Source organism: Clarias gariepinus, chromosome 22 (assembly GCF_024256425.1).
Source record: "Clarias gariepinus isolate MV-2021 ecotype Netherlands chromosome 22, CGAR_prim_01v2, whole genome shotgun sequence".
NCBI lineage: Eukaryota > Metazoa > Chordata > Actinopteri > Siluriformes > Clariidae > Clarias > Clarias gariepinus.
Genome location: NC_071121.1, coordinates 18,402,401 through 18,428,389, shown reverse-complemented (window position 1 = coordinate 18,428,389; position 25,989 = coordinate 18,402,401). Strand labels below are relative to the sequence as shown.

Genomic DNA, 25,989 nt, shown 5'->3' with positions numbered 1-25,989 from the left:
TGGGCTATTGTTTTTTTACTTATAATATTTGTTAATTTAATTTAAATGAGGTTTGGGTTTAGGACTTCGATTCGGCATTGTGATTCTCCTTTTTAATTTACTACATAGTTTTAATCAGCGCTTAGCCGCACGCATAAAGTTTTTCAGAGCGCACCGGCAGAAGTAGACTATTGATTATGAACGCGTCGGGAAAACAGCAAGCAGACTGACTCTGACCATTTAAAAAAACGTTTTCTTAAAAAAAAATTTCTGACGCGCTCAAGTTCACCAAAAACAATACAGAACAGCACACCTCATTTGCTTTCAAACATTTACCAAATCACAACGTTTTTTCATTATTGTGAGTGCGCTTAAATAAAAGTTAAGTCTTATAAAGGCATGTAGTCTTATATAGTTTTATTATATATACTCCTCTTTGTGCCTCCTATTCCTATTAATCCTAAGTTGTTGTTCTTTTAGTGTCACTGCGCTTTACAATGCCAGACAACATTCAAATGCAAATTATTCACTTTCCCCAATCAGCTGTTCTCACCTATACATTCAGAGAAACTGTAATGCACCTCTCCACACTTTAAAAACCTCTTGAATCTGAGGCTCTTCTGAAGACTTTTTAAATTTGTGTAAATTAAATTTTCTGAATTCTAGATTCTGAAGTTGACATTGTTACCGTTTTTAATCCTTGGAATGGGAGAAATTAATATTTTTCCTATGATAGCATAAATTGCATTGTTTTTAATCAAAAAGGCCAATTTGTCTTTTCCTCATAAAGTGTTTAGGTGAAATTCCACCTATACAAGTGTGACAAATATGCAAAGAAAAAAATTAGTAAGGGGCAAATCCTTTTTAATGGCACTGCACATGTAGTCAGATTGTTCAGGCTTGCTCCACAATCACTAGGAAGCGATTCCATTCCCTAAAGGCCAACACAGAGAGACTGAGGAGGAGCTTCTTCCCGCAGGCAATAAGGTCTCTCAATCACACCACCACACAGGAGTAATATCTTTTAAACATTGACATTGACTGGACAATCATGGACACATTCATGCAATACATATTTACATATCTAAAACTATTGCACATGACACTTTCATAAGTCACTTTTATACAATACATTTTTTATATATCTGAAACCATTGCACATGACACTTTCATAAGTCACTTTTCATGCATATTTGCACAGCCATTGTCACTTTAAAACACTTAAAAAATTTATATATATATTATCCCCGCCCCATATTGCTATATTTTGTAATATTTTAATTATGCCCTTATTTGTACAGTTTGTTTATTTTACTAGTTACATTTATTTTCTTTCGTATTTCTTTTTATTAATTTTTATTCCTTATATATAGTTTTTTTCTTTTTTCTTTTTAAGGTCACTGGCGGTTGTACAAGCATTTCACTGCATATTGTACTGTGTATGACTGTGTATGTGACAAATAAAATTTTGAATTTGAATTTGTTTTAAACCCCCAATTCTGTGAATACACCCAGCAGCGAAACCGGTTTGATAACTTTACACCTACAGTATCGTGAATGAAAGTGAGATGGGGGATTACAGTAACTGTGGGTGCGCTTCACCTCAGAGCGTGCTGTCGCGTTGTATTCAAAGAATAGACTAAAACAAAATCCTGTTTGCTTCAGCATTGGAAACAATATTGTATTAGGTTAACTTTATTAAAGATTATACACTTTTGTACTCTTTGTTCACACATGTGGGCATCTTAAATTTTTTAGATATTGATCCTTTCCTGATGCAGCGAATTTTCTAAGCAAATTAATAATAATTTCCATGAATGAAAAGGAGGAAGAAGAAAAGTTTACGCAAAAATAAGAAAAAGCTTTAGAGGTAAATGCTGTGAAATGCTTTAAATGAACAGATTATGCCTATAACAGGTCAGGGACAGTGAGGCTGGATCCAGCAGCGCACCACATCCCACATCATAATACATTGGCTCATTAAAGTGGAGATTAATTTTGAAAACTACTTACTAGTATAAAAATATAACACAATACAAAAACGTGAAACAAAGTTTCATCAAACATATATTGGGTCATATTTGTAAAACAAAGGAAAGAATAATAAGACAAACAACATAAAAAACTACAATATTTTCAGTGTCCAGTAGCACCAGTCTCACAAAGACACACAGACCATTGTAAGACATACCACTCATCAATGATGATGAACCAGTGCCTGCTGATGATGACCAACACGTCTCCCCTGATCTACCAGAGCCAAGTAAAAAGAATGGCAATCTGTCATGCACACTCAATCGGCGACCGGCACTAGGACCCAGAAGTAAAGCGGTCGCAAATCAGGAAGTATAAGAGAAGTAAACAAACCACGATTCAGCGCTCAGTCATTGAGTTCAGCCCATGTCGGTTCTGGTTGTCCATCATCGGTTTGTAAGTATTCACTTTATTTGGGTTTCGCTTTCTGATCTTGAGTGTGTGTTTATAGGACGCGGGTTAAATTTGTGTTTTTCCCTTGCTCCCCTTTTGTGAGAGTCCTTAGACTAACATGCGTGGTTATCCTACTTACTCGCTCTCTTCTGCGTTTGGGTTCACCATCCACGCTACATTGGGCTAATCGCTAAAGCTAAGTCATCTGGTCGCCTAGGTTAGTTCATCCTGACAGAATGACTGAGCCGAAAGCGGTGAACCCAGCGGATTACGCGCATCTCTGCGACGTGGTTGACCAGCATGCCGAGCTAATCAATAAGCTAACCAGGGAGGTCGCTACTCTGCGCCAGGGCATCCAAGACGTCGTGGCCTTGTGCCGCGAAATCGCGGAGCTCAGGTGGGAGAACGCGGATCACCGGGCGGCTGTTGACGGCGCGGCGAGCCGGCCTCCCGTCGCGGCGGTCGCAGTTCCGCATCACCCCCCCTTCTACTGATGTCTTTCTTGCATTACCAGAGAAATGGAATGGCACGGACAGGAAATGTAGTGTGTTCTTAACAGCGCTCGATCTGGTGTTTGAGTTTAATTCCACCAAATACTCCACCGATCGGCTACGCATTGCTCTTCTCGTTTCGTTGCTAACTGGGCAGGCAGCTGAGTGGGCCACGGCAGTGATTAAATCAGACTCGGACACCGCCCATTCTTATAATGAATTTACACGCCAGCTTCGACTCACCTTCGAACACCCTGCGGGGGAGGTGGAGACCGACACTAAGCTCTATCACCTGCGGCAGGGTGGATTGTCCGTGAGCCGCTACACCGCGGAATTCAGAACCCTCGCCGTGCAGACATCTTGGGGAGACGCCGCGCTCCGGACATCCTACTACGAGGGGCTGGCGTCACGCATAAAGGACGAGCTTGCCGGACGAGAGCTTCCAGCCACGCTGGAGGGACTAATCCAGCTAGCCCTCCGCATCAACCAGCGCCTTCTCTCTCGTCCGAAGCCAGCCCCGAGGACCCTGCCGCCTGCTTTCACCTCTCACCATCCTGCACCTCCACCACCGACCATTTTCACTGCTGCTACCACTGGACCTGTCGGATCTCCACCTCCTGCCGTGGTTGACACCGGAGCCGGGGAACCTATGCAATTAGGACGCGCCTCCCTGACTACAGCAGAACGCGCACGCCGGTATCGAGAGGGGTTGTGTGCTTATTGTGGGTCCGCGGCACACCACCGGGCGATCTGCCCTCTTCGTCCGGGAAACGCGCAGCCCCGGTGAGCCGGAGGAGAAACTCACCGGGCTCCCTCCAAATCTCCAGCACAATCAACACAACCTTACTATTCAGGTAATCCTCCAATTTGGCCACAAACGAGTCAGAAAGGCAGCGTTCATCGACTCCGGTGCCGCCGGCAACTTCATTGACTCCACTTATGCCAAAGAACTGGGGGTAAAAATTGAGGCGTTATCCCAGCCAGTGCAAATCACCTCCGTCGACGGTTGGCCTCTGTCATCCAGCCCCATCACCCACCAGACTCAGACTATCACCCTCATCATCAACCAACACCACGAACCCATCCAATTCCACCTCACCTCCATTTCCTCACCTCCCATCATTCTCGGATACCCCTGGCTGCTACAACATGACCCTCTCATCTCATGGACAAAAAATAGAATCCTTTAGTGGGGGCCGACCTGCACTGAGCTGTGCCTACGGGACCCAGCTGGGACGTCTTCCACGGAGTCCGAGGCCCCCGATGTCGACACCAACGCTATTCCTTCCGCCTACCGTGACATGGCTGCAGTCTTTTGTAAACAAAGAGCTACTCACCTTCCACCACATCGCCCTTACGACCTGGCGATAGAGCTGCAGCCAGGTTCTGTTCCCCCCCGTGGCCATCTGCACTCACTGTCGGCGGCTGAGACACAGGCGATGGAGGAATACGTCGCCAGTGCCCTTCGCCATGGAACCATCCGGCCATCTTCGTCGCCAGCGGCCGCTGGCTTCTTCTTCGTGAAGAAGAGAGGAGGAGTACTTTGCCCATGTGTCGACTATCGGGGGTTGAATAAAATCACTATCAAAAACCGACATCCGTTGCCGCTCACCAACTCAGCCCTGGACGCCCTCTCTGGTGCCACCGTGTTCACAAAGTTGGACCTCCGGAGTGCCTACAACTTGGTGCGCATCAGAGAGGGTGATGAGTGGAAAACGGCCTTCATCACTCCCACAGGACATTATGAGAGCCTGGTCATCCCCTTTGGACTATGCAATGCACCCTCGGCCTTCCAACAATTCATAAACGATGTCCTGAGAGACATGTTAGGCCGATGGGTGTTTGTATATTTAGACGATATCCTCATCTACTCTCGCACCACCGAAGAACATATCCAACATGTACGGGCAGTTCTTAAGAGATTGCTCGCTCACCAGCTGTACTGGAAGTTGGAAAAGTGTGCTTTTCACCAGCACTCCACCACGTTCCTGGGTTTTGTCATCTCGTCCCAGCGTGTGGCCATGGATCCGCAGAAACTGGAAGCTGTCCGTCATTGGCCCCTACCCAGGACGCTCAAACAGCTTCAACGGTTTCTCGGGTTTGCGAACTTCTATCGTCGCTTTATCCGGGGCTACAGTACAGTTGCAGCACCACTAACCAGTCTGACCAGGCCCTCCTCCCATCCCTTCCGTCTCACTCCTGAAGCCACCTCCGCCTTCCAAGAACTCTGTCACCGCTTCACCACTGCACCCATTCTTCTTCAGCCAGATGCCAACCAACCGTTCATTGTAGAGGTGGACGCAACAGATGTGGGCGCTGGCGCTGTTCTCTCTCAGCGAGGTCCAGACCAGAAGCTACACCCCTGTGGCTTCTTCTCCAAGAAATTCGACCCCAACCAGGAGCGATACGGGGTAGGGGACCGCGAGCTGTTGGCCATAAAGTGGGCCTTGGAGGAATGGCGTCACTGGCTCCAGGGCGCCAGTGAGCCGTTCATGGTCTGGACGGATCATCAGAACCTTATCACCATCCGGAATTTAAAACAACTTAACCCACGACAGGCACGGTGGGCATTGTTTTTTGAACACTTCAATTTCCATCTGTCATACCGCCCGGGCTCCAAGAACACCAAGGCCGACGCCCTCTCCCGCCAACAAGAAGAGGAGATGCCCCGGGCGGACCCCGTGCCTGTCATCCCCACCTCACGGATCATTGCACCCATCCACTGGGACATAGAGACAAGGGTTCGCCAGGCTCAGGCTGCGGAGACTGGGCTGGCAGGTGCGCCGCCTGGACGACTCTTTGTTCCTCAGCGTCTGGTTCCCGAAGTTCTCCAGTGGGGCCACTCCTCGCCAGTCGCAGGACACCCAGGGACTCGGCGCACACTACAGTTTGTGAGACGGTTCGTTCAGGGGTGCCCGGTGTGCGCCAGGGCCAAGGACTCCAACCAGCCTACCTCCGGAGAGCTCCAGCCTTTGCCCGTTCCCCGACGGCCCCGGACGCACATCGCCTTAGACTTCATCACGGGCCTGCCGGTTTCCGAAGGAAAAAACACCATCCTAACCATCATCGACTGGTTCTCCAAAGCCGTACACCTGGTGGCCCTCACCGGACTCCCATCAGCCAAAGACACTGCCGAGCTGATTTTGGAACACGTAGTCCGCCTGCATGGGTTCCCCAAAGACATCGTCTCGGACAGGGGGCCCCAGTTCACCGCCCGGTTCTGGAAGGCCTTCTGCGTCTGATCAATTCCACCTGCAGTCTGTCCTCCGGTTACCACCCCCAGACTAATGGTCAGACGGCCCATACGGGCCAACCAACAACTGGAGCGCTACCTGAGGTGTTTTGTTTCGGATCGCCAGGGCCCGCTACCTCAAATGGGCCGAGCTATCCCACAACCTCCACGTCTCCTCAGCCACCAACCTAAGTCCATTTGAGGTATGTTATGGTTTCCAACCTCCGATGTTCGACCATCAAGAACCGGAGGTTGATGTACCATCGGCCCAACAGTTGGTCCATAGGTGTCGGCGGTTATGGAACCAAGCCAACCTCGCCATCCAACGTGCCAATACCACCTACGTCGCCCAGCATCGCCGCCGACACCCTCCGGGACGATTGTACCACGTAGGTGACAAGGTATGGCTCTCCACAAGGAATCTGCACCTGCATACAGAATCCCGCAAACTATCTCCCAGGTTCATCGGCCCATACCGCATCACCCACCGGATAAACCCTGTCACCTACCGGCTCCAGCTGCCTGCGGCGCTCCGGATCCACCCAGTTTTCCACACCTCCCAACTAAAACACTTTACCACCTCTCCAATGAAATGCTCCTCTTCCCCGGATTATCGACGGTGGTCCCGCTTACACTGTGCGCCGGATCCTCGACTCACGCCCTCGGGGCAGGGGCACCCAGTACCTGGTCGATTGGGAAGGCTACGGCCCCGAGGAACGATCTTGGATTCCGTCCCGGTTCATTCTCGACCCCAAATTAATCCGGGACTACCGTCGTCGGGTATCCTCCACCCCAGGACGGCTTTACTCACGCACAACCGGCACGGTGTCAAATTGCGCTCCCGCACACATAACACACTCAGTAGCGGAGGAGAGAGAAAAACACGCACACACATTTTTAATTTTTTTAAGGTAACATGCAGGTTGATTTGTTTTATTTTTACTTTATATTTTGTGTTAATTATTTTTATGTATTTTTTTGGGCTGTGGAACGAATAATTTTAATTTCCATTATTTCTTATAGGAAAATGTGCTTTGATTTACGAGTTTTTTGTAACACAAGCCTGTTTACGGAATAAATTATGCTTGTAATTCGAGGTTCCAGTGTATGTTTATCACTTGCAAAGACAAATAATTGACAGTAGAACTTTTGTAACACACTTTGCTTACCTTTGAATAGTTCCATTTAATCTTTCCACCAAGCCATTTGTTTGGGGATGAAAAGGAGAGCAAAGACTTCACTTAAAGCCAAGCTTGGCACACAGACAATTGTTTATCTATGAGCAAAAATGTGAAAAGGTATACAATTCCTTAAAAGAAATTTGGATGCACATACACTTAAGAAATTAAGGCCAGAATTATACACATGATCAACTATAACAAGCAAAACATTATGGCCAACATTGTGAGTTCGCCTTGTGCTTATGGGGCAGATCTGGACCTTCACAGGACCTCGGGGGGTGTGCACTAGGCACTGTGTGACATGTAGGCATTGTGGGGTAGCGCTGGCATGAATTGGCCTTGTTTCTCCAATGCATTCCATTGATGCTCAGTTAGATTGAGATCTGGGGATTTTGGAGGCCGGATCAACAACCTTAAACTCTTTTCCTGCTAAGCAGACTGTGATGCAATGGGTGTTATTTCTATCCTGGCGAAGGTGACTTTTTCTGATTTGTGCCTTGCTGCACTGGCTTTTCTGTAGAACATGCATGGGTAAGCCTTGGATGCCAATGAGTGCCCATTAGTTTTCTTAATGTATATTCGCTGAATGTTATTTATGTAACCTATGACATTATTATACCAATGCATAAAGTGGCAAGTAGTCATAATTATCGCTAATTGGTGTGTAATTATATATATACACATGTGTGTATGTGTGCACCCGTACCAATTTAACAAATTCGGTTCCTTGATCAGTGAGGATTATTTTTGGAACCTCAAACTGGTACACGAAATAAAGGATGCATGCTGCAACTTCTTTTGCTTGTTTTGGGCTTAAGCTGTAGGCTTGTGACCATTTAGTCAAATAATCGACCATCACACAGATGTACTTGTACCCACTCCTGGTGACAGTCAGAGGCCCTATTAGGTCCATGCCCACCAACTCAAATGGGTGTGTAACCTAAAAAAAAAAAACAGTTTTGTGACTTTCATATCATATGCAAGTTTTATTAGTTTTTATAAAAAAATTTTTTATTACTATTTGTTTTCCTGCCTACACAAGAACAGTTATAGAACAGATTGGCAAAAAATACAATATTATTAAATGCTAAAATATCTTTATAGGAGTGTACTTTACTTCCTGTTTAATAATCCACTGTGCAGCCTGACAGGGTAAACATTCTGACCCCTATATTAAACAAATATAATCAATTTGTTTATTGGCATTAAACAAATAACTTTACAGTTGTACCTAATGTGTAACTAATGTAATGTAAAAGTTCACAGTAAAAATGTGTTGAGATTTCTTAAAAGTAATAGAAGCAATTTTCTTCGGATATTTACCCATTTGCATCAGTCATAACAGGCCCAAAAAACTTCTTTTTTTTCTGACCTGTGTGGGCTCCCATCGGACTTTCATTAAAGTCTTTAAAAAATTGAACTGGCTTCTTTAGCTTCACAGACCACTTTAGCTTTATTTTTACCCTTAGTGCCACCTAACTTAAATAACACGTCTCCTGTCATAAAATTCATAAATGTTTAGTGCCACCTTACTGGAGTAAGACACACAATGCTCTGTAATTAACTAATTCTGTAAGCATAAATTTCAAAACATGTTTAGATTTATGATATGAAGACCACATATTGTATGTACTTTTAGTTGAAAATTTAATTTAGCAAGTGCGCAAGCAACAGACAGCACTACAGACTCCAGATAAATAAGGTTTATTCTGACAATGGAAATAAAAGAAACAAATATGTATAAAATTTAAACCAATTAAACAGGAAGGGAATGTGACATTTATTGTTACTACTACTATTTATCCATAATTATGCATCACCATTTCAAGTCGGTGGTTGTCCACCTATTCCAATTAATGCACCTAAATGCATCTTGTTTTAGTTTTTGATATTTACATATATATATATATATATATATATATATATATATATATATATATATATGCACTCAGCAAAAAAAAACGTCCCTTTTTCAGGACTGTGTATTTCAACAATAATGTAAAAACTCAAATTACTTTACAGATCTTCATTGTAAAGGGTTTAAACGATGTTTTCCATGCATGTTCAATTAACCATAATCAATTAATTAACATGCACCTGTGGAATGGTCGTTAAGACCTTAACAGCTTACAGAAAGTAGGCATTTAAGGTTACAGTTCTAAAAACGCAGGACGCTAAAGAGACTTGTCTACCGACTGTGAAAACCACCCAAAGAAAGATGCCCTGCTCATCTGCGTGAACGTGCATTAGGCATGCTGCAGGGAGGCATGAGGACTGCTAATGTGGCTGGGGCAATAAATTCACCATGTCCGCACTGTGAGACGCCTAAGACAGCGCTACAGGGAGACAGGAAGGACAGCTGATTATCCTCGCAGTGGAAGACCACATGTAACAACACCTGCACAGCATCAGTACATCCAAATATCACACCTGCGTGACAGGTACAGGATGGCCACAACAACTGCCTGAGTCACACCAGGAACACAGAATCCCTCCATCAGTGCTCAGACTGTCTGCAATAGGCAGTCCATGAGGAGGAGATGCACTGCAGTACTTCAAGCAGCTGGTTGCCACACCAGATACTGACTGGCAGGGACGTGCACACATAGAGATCAAAGGGGGCTTGAGCACCTGCCCTTTTTATTCCTGGAGAGAAAGTGCCCTTTTTTCTGGGGTGCTTTTTTTTTTCTTTTTTTTTTTTTTAATAATATATATTCCTGTTTGCGCACAGCTTCCCTGTCAAACAAATATAATCATTGAAGAATAGTATTTCTAAATATCAGGTCAGGAGTTCTGAAGCGAACATCCCCCACTCTCGCGCAGCGGCGCACATCATGTACATATACACCTGCAGGCAGCAGCAGCCCCTCCCAGCAGTGTTTTTCTTGGCTTGTGCTGAGGTGAGTGGAGCTGGTGATAAACAAAAGATTAAACTACCAGTACCTCGAATTAGGCTCGAATTTACTGCTGATTAGCCAAAGACAAATATATAGTTAACCTGTGTTTTGCTAGCATGCATGCCTCATAAGCTACTAGACTAGCTAATGTGTAAGGGATAATCGCTATATATTATCCCGCTTATTACATGGCTACCTACCAATTAAATAATTATTTTGACACAAAATATTAAAAGGGAGTTTATAAATTTAAGCCCGATTGTATTGCTTCCGCTAAAGAAAATAGTCCACTCCGTGATTTTAAAAGTGTTATGTGTTCTGATAACACCAAAATAATTAAAATGATGTAGTGCCTTGTGCAAAAAATAAACAAATTATTAGTAAAACACACCCCTTTGCTTGATGCAGTTATTTTGGTTATTCTAGTATAAATATATATTCGAAACTAGTAGCATAGAAAATGTTTTCAAAACATGCACATTGTGGAATGGTTTCCTTTGCTGCTCTATAAACCTAGTGAATACTAAGGAGACCACGGTTTCTGTGTGAACTGATTATTTTGTAGACATCTTTTGAAAATTAAACAATTGCATGAGTTTGAGGAAGATAAAATTAACTTTTTTAATTATTTTTTTTTAAAAAGGAAGTCAGTGTTGCGTTAATATATATATACTTTTTTGAGAAGTGCCCTTTATTTCACTTGAGACCCTGCCCCTCAAAATGTCTGTGCACGTCCCTGCTGACTGTCACGAACTAACCGGAATGATCAGAAGACTTAGCACTTAGCGGTTAGCCCTTTGTAGCGTGGATGGTAAACCCAAACGCGGAAGCACGCGAGTAGGCAGGATAACCACGCGATTTAGTCTAAGGACTCTCACGAAAGGGGAGCAAGGGAAAAACACAAATTTAACCCGCGTCCTATAAACACACACTCGAATCAGAAAGTAGACCCAAGAAAAGTGAGTACTCACAAAATGGCAGACAGGCGATCTGAACCAGCATCGGGCGAACTCAATGACTGAGTGATGTGAAGCGCCATCTTGGCTCCTTTTATGCTTCCTGTTTCAGCGACCGTTCTACTTCCGGGTCCTAGTGCCGGTCGCAAAACGGGTGTGTGTGACAGTACCCCCCTGTCCAGGACCGACTCCCGACGGTCCTGGGGTGGAGGATACCCGGCGACGGTAGTCCCTGATAAGTTCCGGGTCGAGAATAAACCGGGCCGGAATCCAAGATCGCTCCTCGGGACCATAGCCTTCCCAGTCGACCAGGTATTGGGTGCCTCGGCCCCTAGGGCGCGAATCGAGGATCCGACGTACGGTGTAAGCAGGACCACCGTCAATGATTCGGGGAGGAGGAGCAGGGGGGGAGGGTGGAACCATAGGAGAAGTGGTGAAGGGTTTAAGCTGTGACGTGTGGAAAACCGGATGGATTCGGAGCGCCGCAGGCAGCTGGAGCCGGTAGGTGACAGGGTTGATGCGGAGTGTAATGCGGTATGGGCCGATGAATCTGGGTGACAGTTTCTTTGATTCTGTGCGGAGATGCAAATTCTTTGTTGACAGCCATACCTTGTCACCTACATTATACATTCGTCCCGGTGGGTGTCGGCGGCGATGTTGCGTAGCGTAGCGGTGGTTGGCCCTTTGGATAGCTTGATTAGCTTGTCTCCACAGCCGCCGACACCTGCGAACCAACTGTTGGGCCGACGGTACGTCAACCTCCGGTTCTTGATGTTCGAACATCGAAGGCTGGAAACCGTGGCATACCTCGAATGGACTGAGATTTGTGGCTGAAGAAACATGGAGGTTGTGAGATAGCTCAGCCCATAAGAGATAGCGGGCCCAGGAGCGCTGACGATCGGCAACAAAACATCTGAGATAGCGCTCCAGTTGTTGGTTGGTCCGCTCCGTCTGACCATTAGTCTGAGGGTGGTATCCTGATGACAGACTGCAGGTGGAATTAATCAGACGGCAGAAGGCCTTCCAGAACCGGGCAGTGAACTGGGGCCCCCTGTCCGAGACGATGTCTTTTGGGAACCCATGCAAACGGACTACGTGCTCTAGAATCAGCTCGGCTGTCTCTTTAGCTGACGGGAGTCCGGGAAGAGCCACCAGGTGCACAGCTTTGGAGAACCGATCCACGATGGTCATAATGGTCGTCTTTTCTTCTGAAGCCGGCAGGCCCGTGATGAAGTCGACGGCAATGTGCGTCCAGGGTCGGCGAGGAACCGGTAGTGGCTGGAGCTCACCAGGTGTCGGCTGGTTGGTGGTCTTGGCCCTGGCGCACACTGGGCACGCCTGAACGAACTCTTCGATGTCCTGGATCATGGAGGGCCACCAGAAGGCGCGTTGGACGAACTGGAGGGTGCGTCTGGTGCCGGGGTGTCCAGAGATGGGTGACGAGTGGCCCCACTCCATGACGTCGCTCCTGACCGCTTGAGGCACGTAGAGTCGTCCAGGCGGCACACCTGCCGGTTCGGTCTCCGCTGCCTGTGCCTGGCGGACTCTGGTCTCTAGATCCCAGTGGAGAGGTGCGATGATTTTTGAGGAGGGGAGGACAGGCGCGGGTTCCGCCCGGGTGGCTTCCCCCTCATATTGTCTGGAGAGGGCATCGGCCTTGGTGTTCTTGGACCCCGGGCGATAGGACAGATGGAAGTTATAATGTTCAAAAAACAGGGCCCACCGCGCCTGCCTCGGGTTGAGCTGCTTGATGTTCTGGATGGTGATCAGATTCTGGTGGTCGGTCCAGATGATGAACGGCTCGCTGGCGCCCTGGAGCCAGTGTCGCCATTCCTCCAATGCCCACTTTATGGACAACAGCTCGCGGTCCCCTACTCCGTATCGCTGTTGAGTGGGATCAAATTTTTTGGAGAAGAAGCCACAAGGGTGTAACTTCTGATCTGGACCTCGCTGGGAGAGAACAGCTCCGGCGCCCACATCCGAAGCGTCCACCTCCACAACGAATTGTTTGTTGATATCTGGATGGAGAAGGATTGGAGCGGAGGTGAAACGTCGACATAATTCGTGGAAGGCGGAGATGGCGGTGGAGTTGAGGTGGAAGTGATGAGACGATGGACGGGTCAGGGCAGTTAGGGGTGCTGCAACTGTACTGTAGTCCCGGATGAAGCGACGATAGAAATTCGCAAACCCGAGGAACCGTTGAAGCTGCTTAAGGGTCTTGGGTAGGGGCCACTGACGCACAGCTTCCAGTTTCTGCGGGTCCATGGCCACACCCTGGGGCGAGATGACAAAGCCCAGGAACGTGGTGGAGCGCTCGTGAAAAGCGCACTTCTCCAACTTACAATACAGTTGATGGGCGAGCAATCTCTTAAGGACCGCCCTGACGTGTTGGGTATGTTCTTCAACTGTTCGTGAGTATATCAGGATGTCGTCCAGATAGACGAATGCCCACCGCCCCAACATGTCTCGCAGGACATCATTTATGAAACTTTGAAAGGCGGCAGGAGCATTACAGAGTCCGAAGGGGATAACAAGACTTTCATAATGTCCAGTGGGAGTGATGAAGGCCGTCTTCCACTCATCGCCCTCTCTGATACGCACCAAGTTGTAGGCGCTCCGAAGGTCCAACTTCGTGAAAATGGTGGCACCAGAGAGGGCGTCCAGGGCAGAGTTGGTAAGAGGCAGAGGGTGTCGGTTTTTGATGGTAATGTTGTTTAGCCCCCGATAATCGACACATGGGCGAAGTTCACCCCCTTTCTTCTTTACAAAGAAGAACCCCGCGGCGGCGGGCGAGGAGGAGGGCCTGATGGTACCTTGGCGAAGGGCATTCGACACGTATTCCTCCATCGCCCGTGTCTCGGTGGGTGTGAGAGAGTATAAATGGCCGCGGGGGGGAGTCGAGCCCGGCTGGAGGTCAATCGCCAGGTCGTAGGGGCGATGAGGTGGAAGATGGATGGCGCGTCTCTTGCAGAACACTTCAGCCAGGTCTCGATATGCTGGAGGGATGGCGTTGGTGTCGACATCGGGGGCCTCGGACCCCCTAGGGCACGTCCCAGCCGATGCCGGTAGGCAAAGTTCGCTGCAGGCCGGTCCCCATTGTAGAATCCGGTTCTGAGTCCAGGATATGAGAGGGTCATGTTGTAACAGCCACGGATGTCCAAGGATGATGGGTGGTGATGAAACGGATGTTAGATGAAATTGAACCTGTTCGTGATGTTGCTGGATGATCAGGGTAATGGGTTCTGTCTGGGTGGTGATAGGGCTGGATGATAGGGGCCGGCCATCTACAGAAGTGATGCGAACGGGCTGGGATAACGCCTCAGTTTTTACCCCCAGTTCTTTGGCATAGGAAGAGTCAATGAAGTTACCTGCGGCACCGGAGTCGATGAACGCGGTGCTCCTGACTCGTTTGTGGCCAAACTGGAGGCTTACTTGGACCGTGAGACGGGAGATGTTGGTCGTGGTGGCGAAGAGTTGGAGGCGACCCGGTGAGCTCTTCCCCTCGCTCACCGGGTCTGGGCGTTTCCCGGCCGGAGAGGACAGATGGCTCTGTGGTGGGCTCCTGACCCGCAGTAGGCACAGAGTCCCTCCCTGAATCGCCGTTCCCGTTCTGCAGCGGTCAAGGAGGCGCGTCCTAACTGCATGGGTTCCCCGGCTCCGGTGTCAACCACGGCAGGAGGTGGAGAACCGACAGGTCCATGAGTAGTGGAGGTGACTGTGGTTGGGGTTCGTGGAGTGGAAAACGCGAAGGTGGGTGTTGGCGGCAGGGTTCTCGGGGCTGGCTTCGGGCGAGATAGGAGGCGTTGGTCAATTCGGAGGGCGAGTTGAATCAAACCCTCCAAGGTGGCAGGAAGCTCCCGCCCGGCTAGCTCGTCTTTTATCCTAGAAGCCAACCCCTCGTAATAGGTGGTCCGGAGCGCGGCGTCTCCCCAGGTGGCTTGTACGGCGAGAGTGCGGAAATCAGCCGTGTAGCGGCTCACGGACGAACTTCCCTGCCGCAGGTGGTACAGCTTGGTGTCGGTCTCCACCTCGCCCGCAGGGTGTTCGAATGTTAACTTCAGCTGACGGGTGAATTCATTGTAGGAATGGGCGGTATCCGAGTCAGCACGAAGAACTGCCGTGGCCCACTCAGCTGCCTGCCCCGACAGCAACGAGACAAGGAGAGCAATGCGCAATCGATCGGTGGAGTATTTGGTGGCATTGAACTCAAACACTAGATCGAGAGCAGTTAGAAAAACACTGCATCTCCCGTCCGTGCCATCCCACTTATCCGGTAGAGCAAGAAAGACATCAGAAGTAGGAGGGGGGAGGGGGGGCGGAGCTGCGGCCGCTGCGGCAGGCGAACGGTTAGCCGCGCTAGCAACAGCCTCGCGAAGGGCCGCGTTCTCCTGCCGGAGCTCCGCCACCTCGCGGCGCAAGGCCGCGACGTCTTGGACGCTCCGGCGAAGAGTAGCGAGCTCTCCGTTTAGCTTGTTGATTAGCTCGGCGTGCCGATCAACCACGTCGCAAAGGTGCGCATAATCCGCTGGGTTTACCGCGGAGGACTCAGTCATTCTGTCACGAACTAACCGGAATGATCAGAAGACTTAGCACTTAGCGGTTAGCCCTTTGTAGCGTGGATGGTAAACCCAAACGCGGAAGCACGCGAGTAGGCAGGATAACCACGCGATTTAGTCTAAGGACTCTCACGAAAGGGGAGCAAGGGAAAAACACAAATTTAACCCGCGTCCTATAAACACACACTCGAATCAGAAAGTAGACCCAAGAAAAGTGAGTACTCACAAAATGGCAGACAGGCGATCTGAACCAGCATCGGGCGAACTCAATGACTGAGTGATGTGAAGCGCCATCTTGGCTCCTTTTATGCTTCCTGTTTCAGCGACCGTTCTACTTCCGGGTCCTAGTGCCGGTCGCAAAACGGGTGTGTGTGACACTGACTGGTACTTTTGATTTTAAGCCTCCCTTCATTCTGGGACACATTGTGAAACATTTTTTGTTTATGTCTTATGTTGACTCTCTTAGTGTGCATACAAATATTTACACATTAAGTTTACTGAAAGTAAAAACAGTTAAAGTCAGAGGACGTTTATTTTTTTTGCCGAGTGTGTGTGTATGTATATGTTGGGGAATGTAACCTTTTTCTAATTAATTCGGGTGTGTGGGGGTACTGTACAGCTGTTTACCATAAAATGCCCTCCTTCCTAAATGTTATACACTGTGTCCCAGCTCCATATAAATTCAGCCACATAAACACAGGGCTTATTTTTTTTGCTGAGTGTGTGTGTATGTATATGTTGGGGAATGTAACCTTTTTCCAATTAATTTGGGTGTGTGGGGGTATTGTACAGCTGTTTACCATAAAATGCCCTCCTTCCTAAATGTTATACACTGTGTCCCAGCTCCATATAAATTCAGGGCTTATACCAGTAAGTGCTGCGGGTTTGGTGTCTGTGACTTTTTCCTAAACAGAGTTAGACAGGGGGGGGGGGGGGGGGGGGGCATTTTGTTGCACAGCTGTTTTTACCATGAAATGCCCCCCCCCCCCCCCCCCCCCCCGGCATAACCCCGGCTTAACCCCGGCTTATGGCATAACCCCGGCTGTACAGTGATTTAATATAGCAGATTATGTGCGTTAATGCGATATAGTAAGTTTTCATTCTTATTTCCCTGTTCAATAATAAAGGTTACCACATTGGTGTGTTATTGAGATTTCTGGTCAATGTTAGATTGATACAAATTCTCCTAGTTACCTGATATGCACGTGGCATTATTAACATAATACGTGGTATTATGTTGCCTGTTGAAGATATTCTGGCTATATTGTTTATTATATAGTTGCTTATTTAAATAGTTAATCAGTAATGTTAGTTACGATCTGTGACACACTTTGTATTATATTATACCATATGTGCTTGTGGTAGTTATTGCTTTGATTATCCCAGTGATTACCTATATATTACAGTGTTGTTTGGTTACTGTTTAGTTATTGAATTAATGTATATGGGCACTAATTTCATAAAGATGTTGTTAATAATGCGTAATTGTTATTTGCTATTTTTAGAACCACACACATGCACACTCACTAAGTGCATAACATACAACCAACTACATTTTGAATACGCCGTTTAACGGGTATGGGGTTAAACACTGCACCCGCAAAAGTAGACTAATGATTATAAATGCCTCCAAGAAAATAGCAAGGCAACTGACTGGCCATTTTAATAATTTATTGATAAGTTGATGTCTTTGGTTTCAGCTGTGATGAAGGTGATCATGTCATCGCGTCATCTCCGCAGCAGTGGATGCACCAATAATTCATGTTTTATGCAAATTACATAAGATGATTTTTTTTCCCGTTAGTTTATATAAAAGCAGACATTTCGCTTTCTGTAAGTATATATTTTTCATGTCTGTGAGGCGAGTGTTTAGTTCATTTAATTTTATTAATTTCACTTAATAAATCTACTACAAATTTAAAGAACACAAAATATAAGATGACAAAAAACCTTCATGTGTAGCTTTTCTAATTACACAATAAAATCTAAAGGCTTAACGTTCACTTTGCTTAAATTTGTACTGTAATTTTAGTACTGTGATTATGAATTCGTTAAAATCAAGTGAAACATTGTAGTTAATCCGCTACTACGTGCAGCTATAAAGGAGCTGCAGCTTATTAATCCTTGAAAGAATGAACTGATGCCCCATGCAGCTGCAATTTTTTAACCTAATTATGTGGTATAACCTTTTAATTGACTTAAGGATACCACTGTTGAGCCTCCGAGTGGTGCAGTGGTAAAGTGCTTGCCCTATCATCTGAACATGGCGAGTTCACTGCCCCGAACGGTGCGTGAGCGAGCAGTTCGAAAAGATGGGATCGGTTGGTGTCACGTGGTTCGGAGGAAACGTGATAGTCTTTGACCCTCCCCACTGACTGGTAGTAGTAGCCTTAATGTGGGAGCCCCCAGTGATGGGGAGAAATTAGATATGTCTAAATTAGTAATAAAATGTGGGAAAATCCCTAACCTCCCCCCCCCCTCCCAAAAAAAAAAAAAGATGCCACTGTTGATGTTCCGAAACGTGAGGAATATTTAATTGTTCATGAAATATTAATGCACTTCATTTTCAGTTGTTGGCAAAATGATAAGGAGACAAACAGAGAAAAGAATCTTGTATTAAATATTAATATCTCGTAGTAAATTGTGTATAGCTGCAACATAGCTGTATTAGCTACATACTGTATAGTATATAACTGCTAAAATGTATATGATGTGTAATATTTCATCCTGGCTATGAATGTCTTGGTAAAAGAACAATTACGTATTAGAATAAGCACATTAATAAAAGGCTCTTATGGTAGTTGTAAATATAACCAATCAATTAATAAATAACTTCTAAGTAAAAAATTACATGGCAGTGTGGTGTAATTTAATTCACGAATAAAAAAAAATATTAGGATCTAGATGTACAAGGCTGATCTGTCTTTTAGTCATATCCTAAAAGACTTCAACCTGTAATTACAGAAAAAGCATTTAAAACATGGTAAAAACAAACAAGTGTCTGTTTATCTTTTGGTTAATTAGCCTTTATTTTGCAAATAAATTGTTTTCTACCTTGACGTGTTATAACTGTCATGTTAATCAAATGGCTACAAACAGTAAGCAGTTCATTTGAGGTCAATCATGTTATCTTTGTAATATTTTTCATCAAAAGGCAAATTTAAAGAGAGTAGGGTTCTAGGAGACAGCGGAAAACATTTATCCATTGTGTGGTTGATAGGAAGTAAGTGAAGTCCTTCAAGTCAGTAAATCTCAGTGTGAATCTTCATAATGCCTCATTTGGAAAGTTTGCTGATCACTCTGATTAAAGTCCCATTCTCATCCTTTAGGCGCTGGTTATCTGACTTCAGGTCTGTCAAAACCTAAGAAAATTCAGAAAGATTTAAAATACTTAGTCTCTGGCAGTCTTTACATGGTAAAGTAGAAAAAAATCTTTAAGCGATAACTAAATTCATAGATATTTCAAGTAAAACACACAAACCCAAAAAGAAGAAGGGGGGAAAAAAAATGTTCCAACAAACATTTATACTGTTTATACTTAGTTAGTAACCTAGTAATCATTGTAAGCGTCTAGCCAATTATAAAAACTTCATAGCACTTTTGTAAGTCACTCTGGATAAGCGTGTCAGCCAAATGCCTAAAATGTAAATGTAAAGTACAGTATAACTCCCTAAAATAAGTGTTACAAAATATGCATGGGATAAATTCTTTGCCATTGTTATAAAGGCTCTAACTTCAACTGTCATAAATTTACATATATATGTATATATATATATACACACACTCAACAAAAATATAAACGCAACACCTTTGTTTCTGCTCCGATTTTTCATGAGATGGGCTTAAAGATCTAAAATTCATTCCAAATACGCAATATTACCATTTCTCTCAAACATTGTTCACAAATCAGTCTAAATGTGTGATAGTGAGCACTTCTGCTTTGCTGAGATAATCCATCCCACCTCACAGGTGTGCCACATCAAGATGCTGATCTGACATCATGAGTAGTGCACAGGTATACCTTATACTGCCCACAATAAAAGGCCACCCTGGAATGTGCAGTTTTTTTGCTTTATTGGGGGTCTGGGGACTCAGAACCGGTCAGTATCTGGTGTGACTACCATTTGCCTCATGCAGTGCAACACATCTTCTTTGCATAGAGTTTATCAGATTGTCAATTGTGGAATGTTGGTCCACTCCTCTTCAATGGCTGTGCGAAGTTGTTGGATATTAGTGGGAACTGGTACACGCTGTCGTATACGCCGGTCAAGCACATCCCAAACATGCTCAACGGGTGACATGTCCGGTGAGTATGTTGGCCATGCAAGAACTGGGACATTTTCAGCTTCCAAGAACTGTGTACAGATCCTTGCAACATGGGGCCGTGCATTATCTTGCTGAAACATGAGGTGATGTTCATGGATGTATGGCACAGCAATGGGCCTCAGGATCTCATCACGGTATCTCTGTGCATTCAAAATGCCATCAATAAAATGTACCTGTGTTCTTCGTCCATAACAGATGCCTGCCCATACCATAACCCCACCACCACCATGGGCCACTCGATCCACAACATTGACATCAGCAAAGCGCTCACCCACACGACGCCACACACGCTGTCTGCCATCTGCCCTGAACAATGTAAACCGAGATTAATCCGTGAAGAAAACACCTCTCCAACGTGCCAGACGCCATCGAATGTGAGCATTTGCCCACTCAAGTCTGTTACGGCGACGAGCTGGAGTCAGGTCAAGATCCCGATGAGGACGACGAGCATGCAGTTGAGCTTCCCTGAGACGGTTTCTGACAGTTTGTGCAGAAATTGTTTGGTTATGCAAACCAATTGTTTCAGCAGCTGTCTGAGTGGCTGGTCTCAGACGATCTTGGAGGTGAACCTGCTGGATGTGGAGGTCCTGGGCTGGTGTGGTTACGTGTGGTCTGCGGTTGTGAGGCCGGTTGGATGTACTGCCATATTCTCTGAAACGCCTTTGGAGACGGCTTATGGTGGAGAAATGAACATTCAATGCACAAGCAACAGATCTGGTTGACATTCCTGCTGTCAGCATGCCAATTGCACGCTCCCTCAATGCTTGTGGCATTTTTCTGTGAGACAAAACTGCACATTCCAGGGTGGCCTTTTATTGTGGGCAGTATAAGGTACACCTGTGCACTACTATATATATATAATAACCTCTTACTTAATCTAGATGTTTTTTTAGGGAGATACTAATAGTACAAGTTAAACTTGTTTTTTAAAATGATCAATTTTGTTTAAGCCCTCCTTCATTTTTGGTGGTTTCATTTTTAAGGCTTAAAATAGTTTGGTCCTCACCACCATCTAAATAAACAACCAAAAAAAACTTATGTCAATACAAATAAAGCCGACATTCATAAACCAGGTCGAGAAAAATAAGTACACCCATTAAAAGAGCCCATTATGATTTAACAATCATTCAGTAAGTAATTAGCAGCCAGCTGTGACTAATGTAATGCACAAGATTATTTAAGTACAGTGGAACCTTGGATTATGAGCATAATTCAACCTTTCTAATGAGACTTTCTTTTGCTTTACACGTGCACACGTGTTATAATAGAGTATACGCGCGCTGTACAAACACGCATACAAACACAAAATTAAATATGTTTTACCTGGCCTCCTCTGTAAAAGAAACAACACCGTCGTGAAAAGCGGGGAGGAAAGTTGGTGAAACTAAAAACGTATCTGGTCTCTCTTCTGAGAACGCCTCGCCCAGCGGATGTGCTATTGCAGGGATGGCGTGGCGGCCAGGTGCTACAGTATATCGTAGGAACAAGTACTGTAATTGAAAAAGTAATCAGTTTCTGATTATATGCTCTCTGATCATAAGCCTGTTCTATTTTCCATGTGTCTTCTTAGCCTTCCTCTTGCTTCTTCTAAAGTGAGATCTTTGTCTAGGATTTATTCCCCTCAGTTTGACATAAATTTTAGTCAGTGTTTCACAAGTCTTGCTCCCATCTACTTTTGGACTTCCCGTTATCAGACTTGGATGCGGACAAACATCTCAGTCTCTTACAAAATGCCTGGCTTGTGGTAATGGATGAAATTGCCCCTCTGAAGCCTCTTAAGCTTAAACCTAAATCTGAAGTGTGGCATACCACTTCGGAGACTCGGCTACTGAGACAGACTTGTAGAAAGGCTGAGCAAAAGTGAAAAAAAGACAACTTAAACATTTTTTTACAGCTGTTTAAAGACGGTTTATCGGCTCATCAGAGAGCTGCCAAATCAGCTAAGGCGATCTACTTTTCTAACTTAATTTTGCATAATCACTCTAGACCAGGGGTGCCCAACCAGTCGATTGCGGTCGACCAGTCGATCGCAGACAGCTTTCCAGTCGATCGCGAGAGTAAACTGCCTTTCTCCTTTTTTTTTTCACTGTGATCTCAAATACATAAAATATTAACCTTTATAGACATATTTCTTGAGTAAAGAAAGGCTGTACTTATTTAAAAAAAAAAAAAAAACAGTTCTTTATTTACCCTTACAAGATCACTGATTACGTTTAGCTCTGCGCCAAAAATTTAAACCGGCGGAATTAGTGGTTATATAAATATATGGCAAAAATAGCGGGAGTAGTATGCTAGTACGCTAATCTGAATTCAGCCAGGGTTTTAGCTATAGGCACGTTACCTTATTAGTAGGGACTCCCTGTTTAAGTAGAGAAGTAAAGAGAGCTGCAACTTCAGCAAAGTAAAACGCAACTATGGCAGAAGCAAAAAAAACAAAAACATATCATTTTCATTCAGACTGGGAAGAGGATTATTTTTTTGTTTATTCAAATTTGAAGTCCATCTGTCTTATTTGCAATGCGAGTGTGGCTTTACCGAAGAAGGGCAATTTGGAGCGCCATTTCAAAACTGTGCACAAAAGCTACGATGCAGATTTCCCGGCTAAATCAGCTCTACGCACCCGAAAAGTCCAGGAATTGAAGAGGCAGTTAGCAGCACAGCAGTCCATTTTCACCAGGCCAAACACCAAGGGTAAGGCTGCAACTATAGCATCTTATCGCGTCAGTCACGTTCTTGCAAAACACAAGAAGTCTTTTAAGGATGGCGAACTTGTGAAAGAAGCATTTGTAGAGGCTGCAGACGCACTATTTGGTGACTTCAAAAATAAAAATGATATTATAGCTGCCGTTAAGGACGTGCAATTATCCCGTGGCACTGTTACACGGCGATGTGAGGGAATGGCAGAGGATGTCGAGGCGCAGTTAAGGAAGGATATTGAACAGTGTGAATGTTTTTCTCTTCAATTTGATGAGTCGACTGATGTTGTGGATGTGGCACAGCTGTGTGTTTTCATTAGAATGGTTTTTGGAGACATGGGTGCAAAAGAAGAGGTGCTCACCATTTTGCCATTGAAAGGACACGCTAGAGGTGAAGATATTTTCCAAGCTTTCATGGAATTTGTCAACAAGACCCAACTGCCCCTCTTTAAACTCATCTCTATCACAACGGATGGTGCTCCAGCAATGGTGGGCCGTACTAATGGGTTCATTGCATAGTGCAAACAGAGTGAATTCTTCCCAGACTTCCTTAATTACCACTGTATAATTCACCAGCAGGCATTGTGTGGTAGGAGTTTAAACATGAAAGAAGTGATGGATGTTGCAATGAAGATTGTGTGTTCCGTTCGGGCCAGAAGTCTACAGAGAAGGTTATTCCGTGCTCATTTGGAGGAGACCGGTGCAGAACACACAGACCTGCTCCTGCACACGGATGTTAGATGGCTGAGTAAAGGTAAATTTTTAGCGAGATTCCGGGAGTTGCTGCCTGACATCAAAGATTTCCTGAAACTTTCAAAACATGCAGAATACGCCCAGTTAGAGGACCACCAGTGGCTATTGGATTTAGCATTCCTGACCGATCTCACTGACCTGCTGAATGATTTTAATTTGGAGCTGCAGGGTAAAGACAAACATGTAATCAACATGATCAGTTTAGTGAACACATTTAAAAGCAAGCTACAACTGCTTTCAAGTAGGCTGCAACACTGTGACCTGCGAAACTTTCCTCACATGCAGGCAGAACTTCGGAGTCAGGGCAAAGACTTTGCGCAGCTTGACAGTGCTCGTTATGAAGAGCAAGTTCAGAGCATCTTGTTAGAATTTGAGAGGCGCTTTACAGATTTTGCATCCATTGAGCCTGTTGCCAGCTATCTGTGTTTTCCATTTGGTCCAAGTATTGATGTGGTTAGTATTGCCTCAAAAATTGTATTACTGTTTCACTTAGATAACTCTGCTGTTGAGAATGAGATTCTCACACTGCAAAATGACATTGAGATCAAATCCAGGGCAACACCTGGCATGACTGGACAGTTCTGGAACTTACTGCCAGAACAGAAGTATCACAACCTCAGAATATGTGCTTTCAACTTGACTGCACTTTTTGGATCAACCTATCTGTGTGAGTGTGTAACAGAATCGGACTGACACAGGAGGGTAAGTCTTTCAAGAAAGATATGTTTATTTATTCAGCTAACACGGTTGGGTCAAGGTTGAGCGGATCAGAGGTTGAGAGGATAATTACTGGAATTTATCGGCAGTCACTTTACATGGGGTGAAGCTGGTCGACGTGGAGATTCGGGGATGGCAGATTTGGGGATGGCACAGTCGGAGCGGAGGGCACACTGAGACAACGGCGCGGGAGATGTGCGCACGCCACACACACAGAGCCACGGAGACGGGAAAACAAACAGGAGAACACACTGCAGGAGTGAGAGTGTACGCTCGATTCCTGGGTGTCCTGTGCCTAATGAAGCGTGGACTGAGTGAAGGAGTGGATTGCGATCCACTTCCTGGATAAACCGGCGATTGGGGGGACAGTTCTGGGGATTGGTTGGTGCTGGTTCTGACACGGATTGAGGGTGCTCCCAGTGAATGGGGTTGACAAAAAGTTTTTCTGGGAGTATGGGAACTGGATCGTCCTTGGTGATGCTGTTGGAGTGTAGTCGAGAGAGGGAGTCGGCTTTGAGGTTCTTTGACCCTGCACGATAGGAGATCTTGAAATTAAATCGGGAAAAGAACATTGCCCAGCGTGCTTGTCGTGGGTTGAGTCTTTTTGCCTCCCTCAAATATTGTAGGTTCTTATGATCGGTCAAGACGAGGAACTGGTGCAAGGCTCCCTCTAGCCAGTGTCTCCATGCGTCCAGGGCCATCTTAATCGTGAGCAGTTCTCGATCTCCAATATCATAATTTTGTTCAGTTGGGGTGAATTTTTTTGAAAAGAACGCACATGGATGGAGCCTTAAGGGTCTTCCTAGTTGCTGGGACAGGATGGCTCCCACACCATTGGATGAGGCGTCCACTTCGACTACAAATGGGAGTTCTGGGTTGGGGTGTATAAGGATGGGCGCCGAGGTGAATGCCTGCTTTAACAGTTGAAAGGCGTCGGTGGCTGCCGGGGTCCACTTAAGGGCTTTGGGTTTTCCTCGGAGTAGGGAGGTTAAGGGACTGGCCGTGGTACTGAAGTTCTGTATAAATCTGCGATAGAAATTGGCAAATCCAAGGAACCGTTGGAGCTCCTTGACACTGGAGGGTTGAGGCCAGGAGGTGATGGCGGAAACTTTCTCTTGATCCATCTTTACCCTATTTTGGTCAATGATGTAACCGAGAAATTGGACGGAAGATTGATGGAAAGCGCATTTCTCAGCCTTAAGGAAGAGATGGTACTCACGGAGTCGTTGGAGAACCTTTGTGACGTGTTGGTGGTGTTCAGCCTCAGATCTGGAAAAGATGAGGATGTCATCAATGTAAACAATCACAAATTGATGAAGAAAGTCACGGAGGATCTCATGCATGAAATTTTGGAAGATGGCCGGGGCATTGACAAGGCCATAGGGCATCACGAGATACTCATAATGTCCTGTAGGTGTTATGAAGGCAGTTTTCCATTCATCTCCTTTCTGAATATGGATAAGATTGTAGGCACTGTGAAGGTCTAGTTTTGTAAACACACTGGCTTCAGTGGAACCAGGGGTAACAGATAACGAAACTTGACTGTGGCCTTATTGAGGGTGCGGAAGTCTATGCACGGACGAAGACCACCATCTTTTTTCGCCACGAAAAAGAAACTAGATGCTGCAGGGGAAGTTGATGGGCGTATAAATCCCTGTTGTAGGGCCTCCTCAATGTACTCCTCCATAGCTTGTCTTTCGGGGATGGAGAGAGGATAGATGCGTCCCCGAGGTAATGGTTCACCAGGAAGGAGGTCGATTGCGCAATCCCATTGACGA

General features: G+C 45.7%; 1 protein-coding gene across 2 annotated transcripts in view; it reads right to left on the bottom strand.

The window, feature by feature from the left end:
- Positions 1 to 18,225: 18,225 nt before the first annotated feature.
- The window catches only part of LOC128510803 (protein phosphatase 1 regulatory subunit 12A), a 102,517-nt gene continuing 94,753 nt past the window's right edge, over positions 18,226 to 25,989 (bottom strand). For both annotated transcript variants that reach the window (XM_053483321.1, XM_053483320.1), the window contains exon 8: positions 18,226 to 19,081. In XM_053483321.1, the coding sequence (XP_053339296.1) occupies positions 19,056 to 19,081 (26 nt within the window). In that variant the 3' untranslated portion in view covers positions 18,226 to 19,055. The remainder of the gene's footprint in view (positions 19,082 to 25,989) is intronic.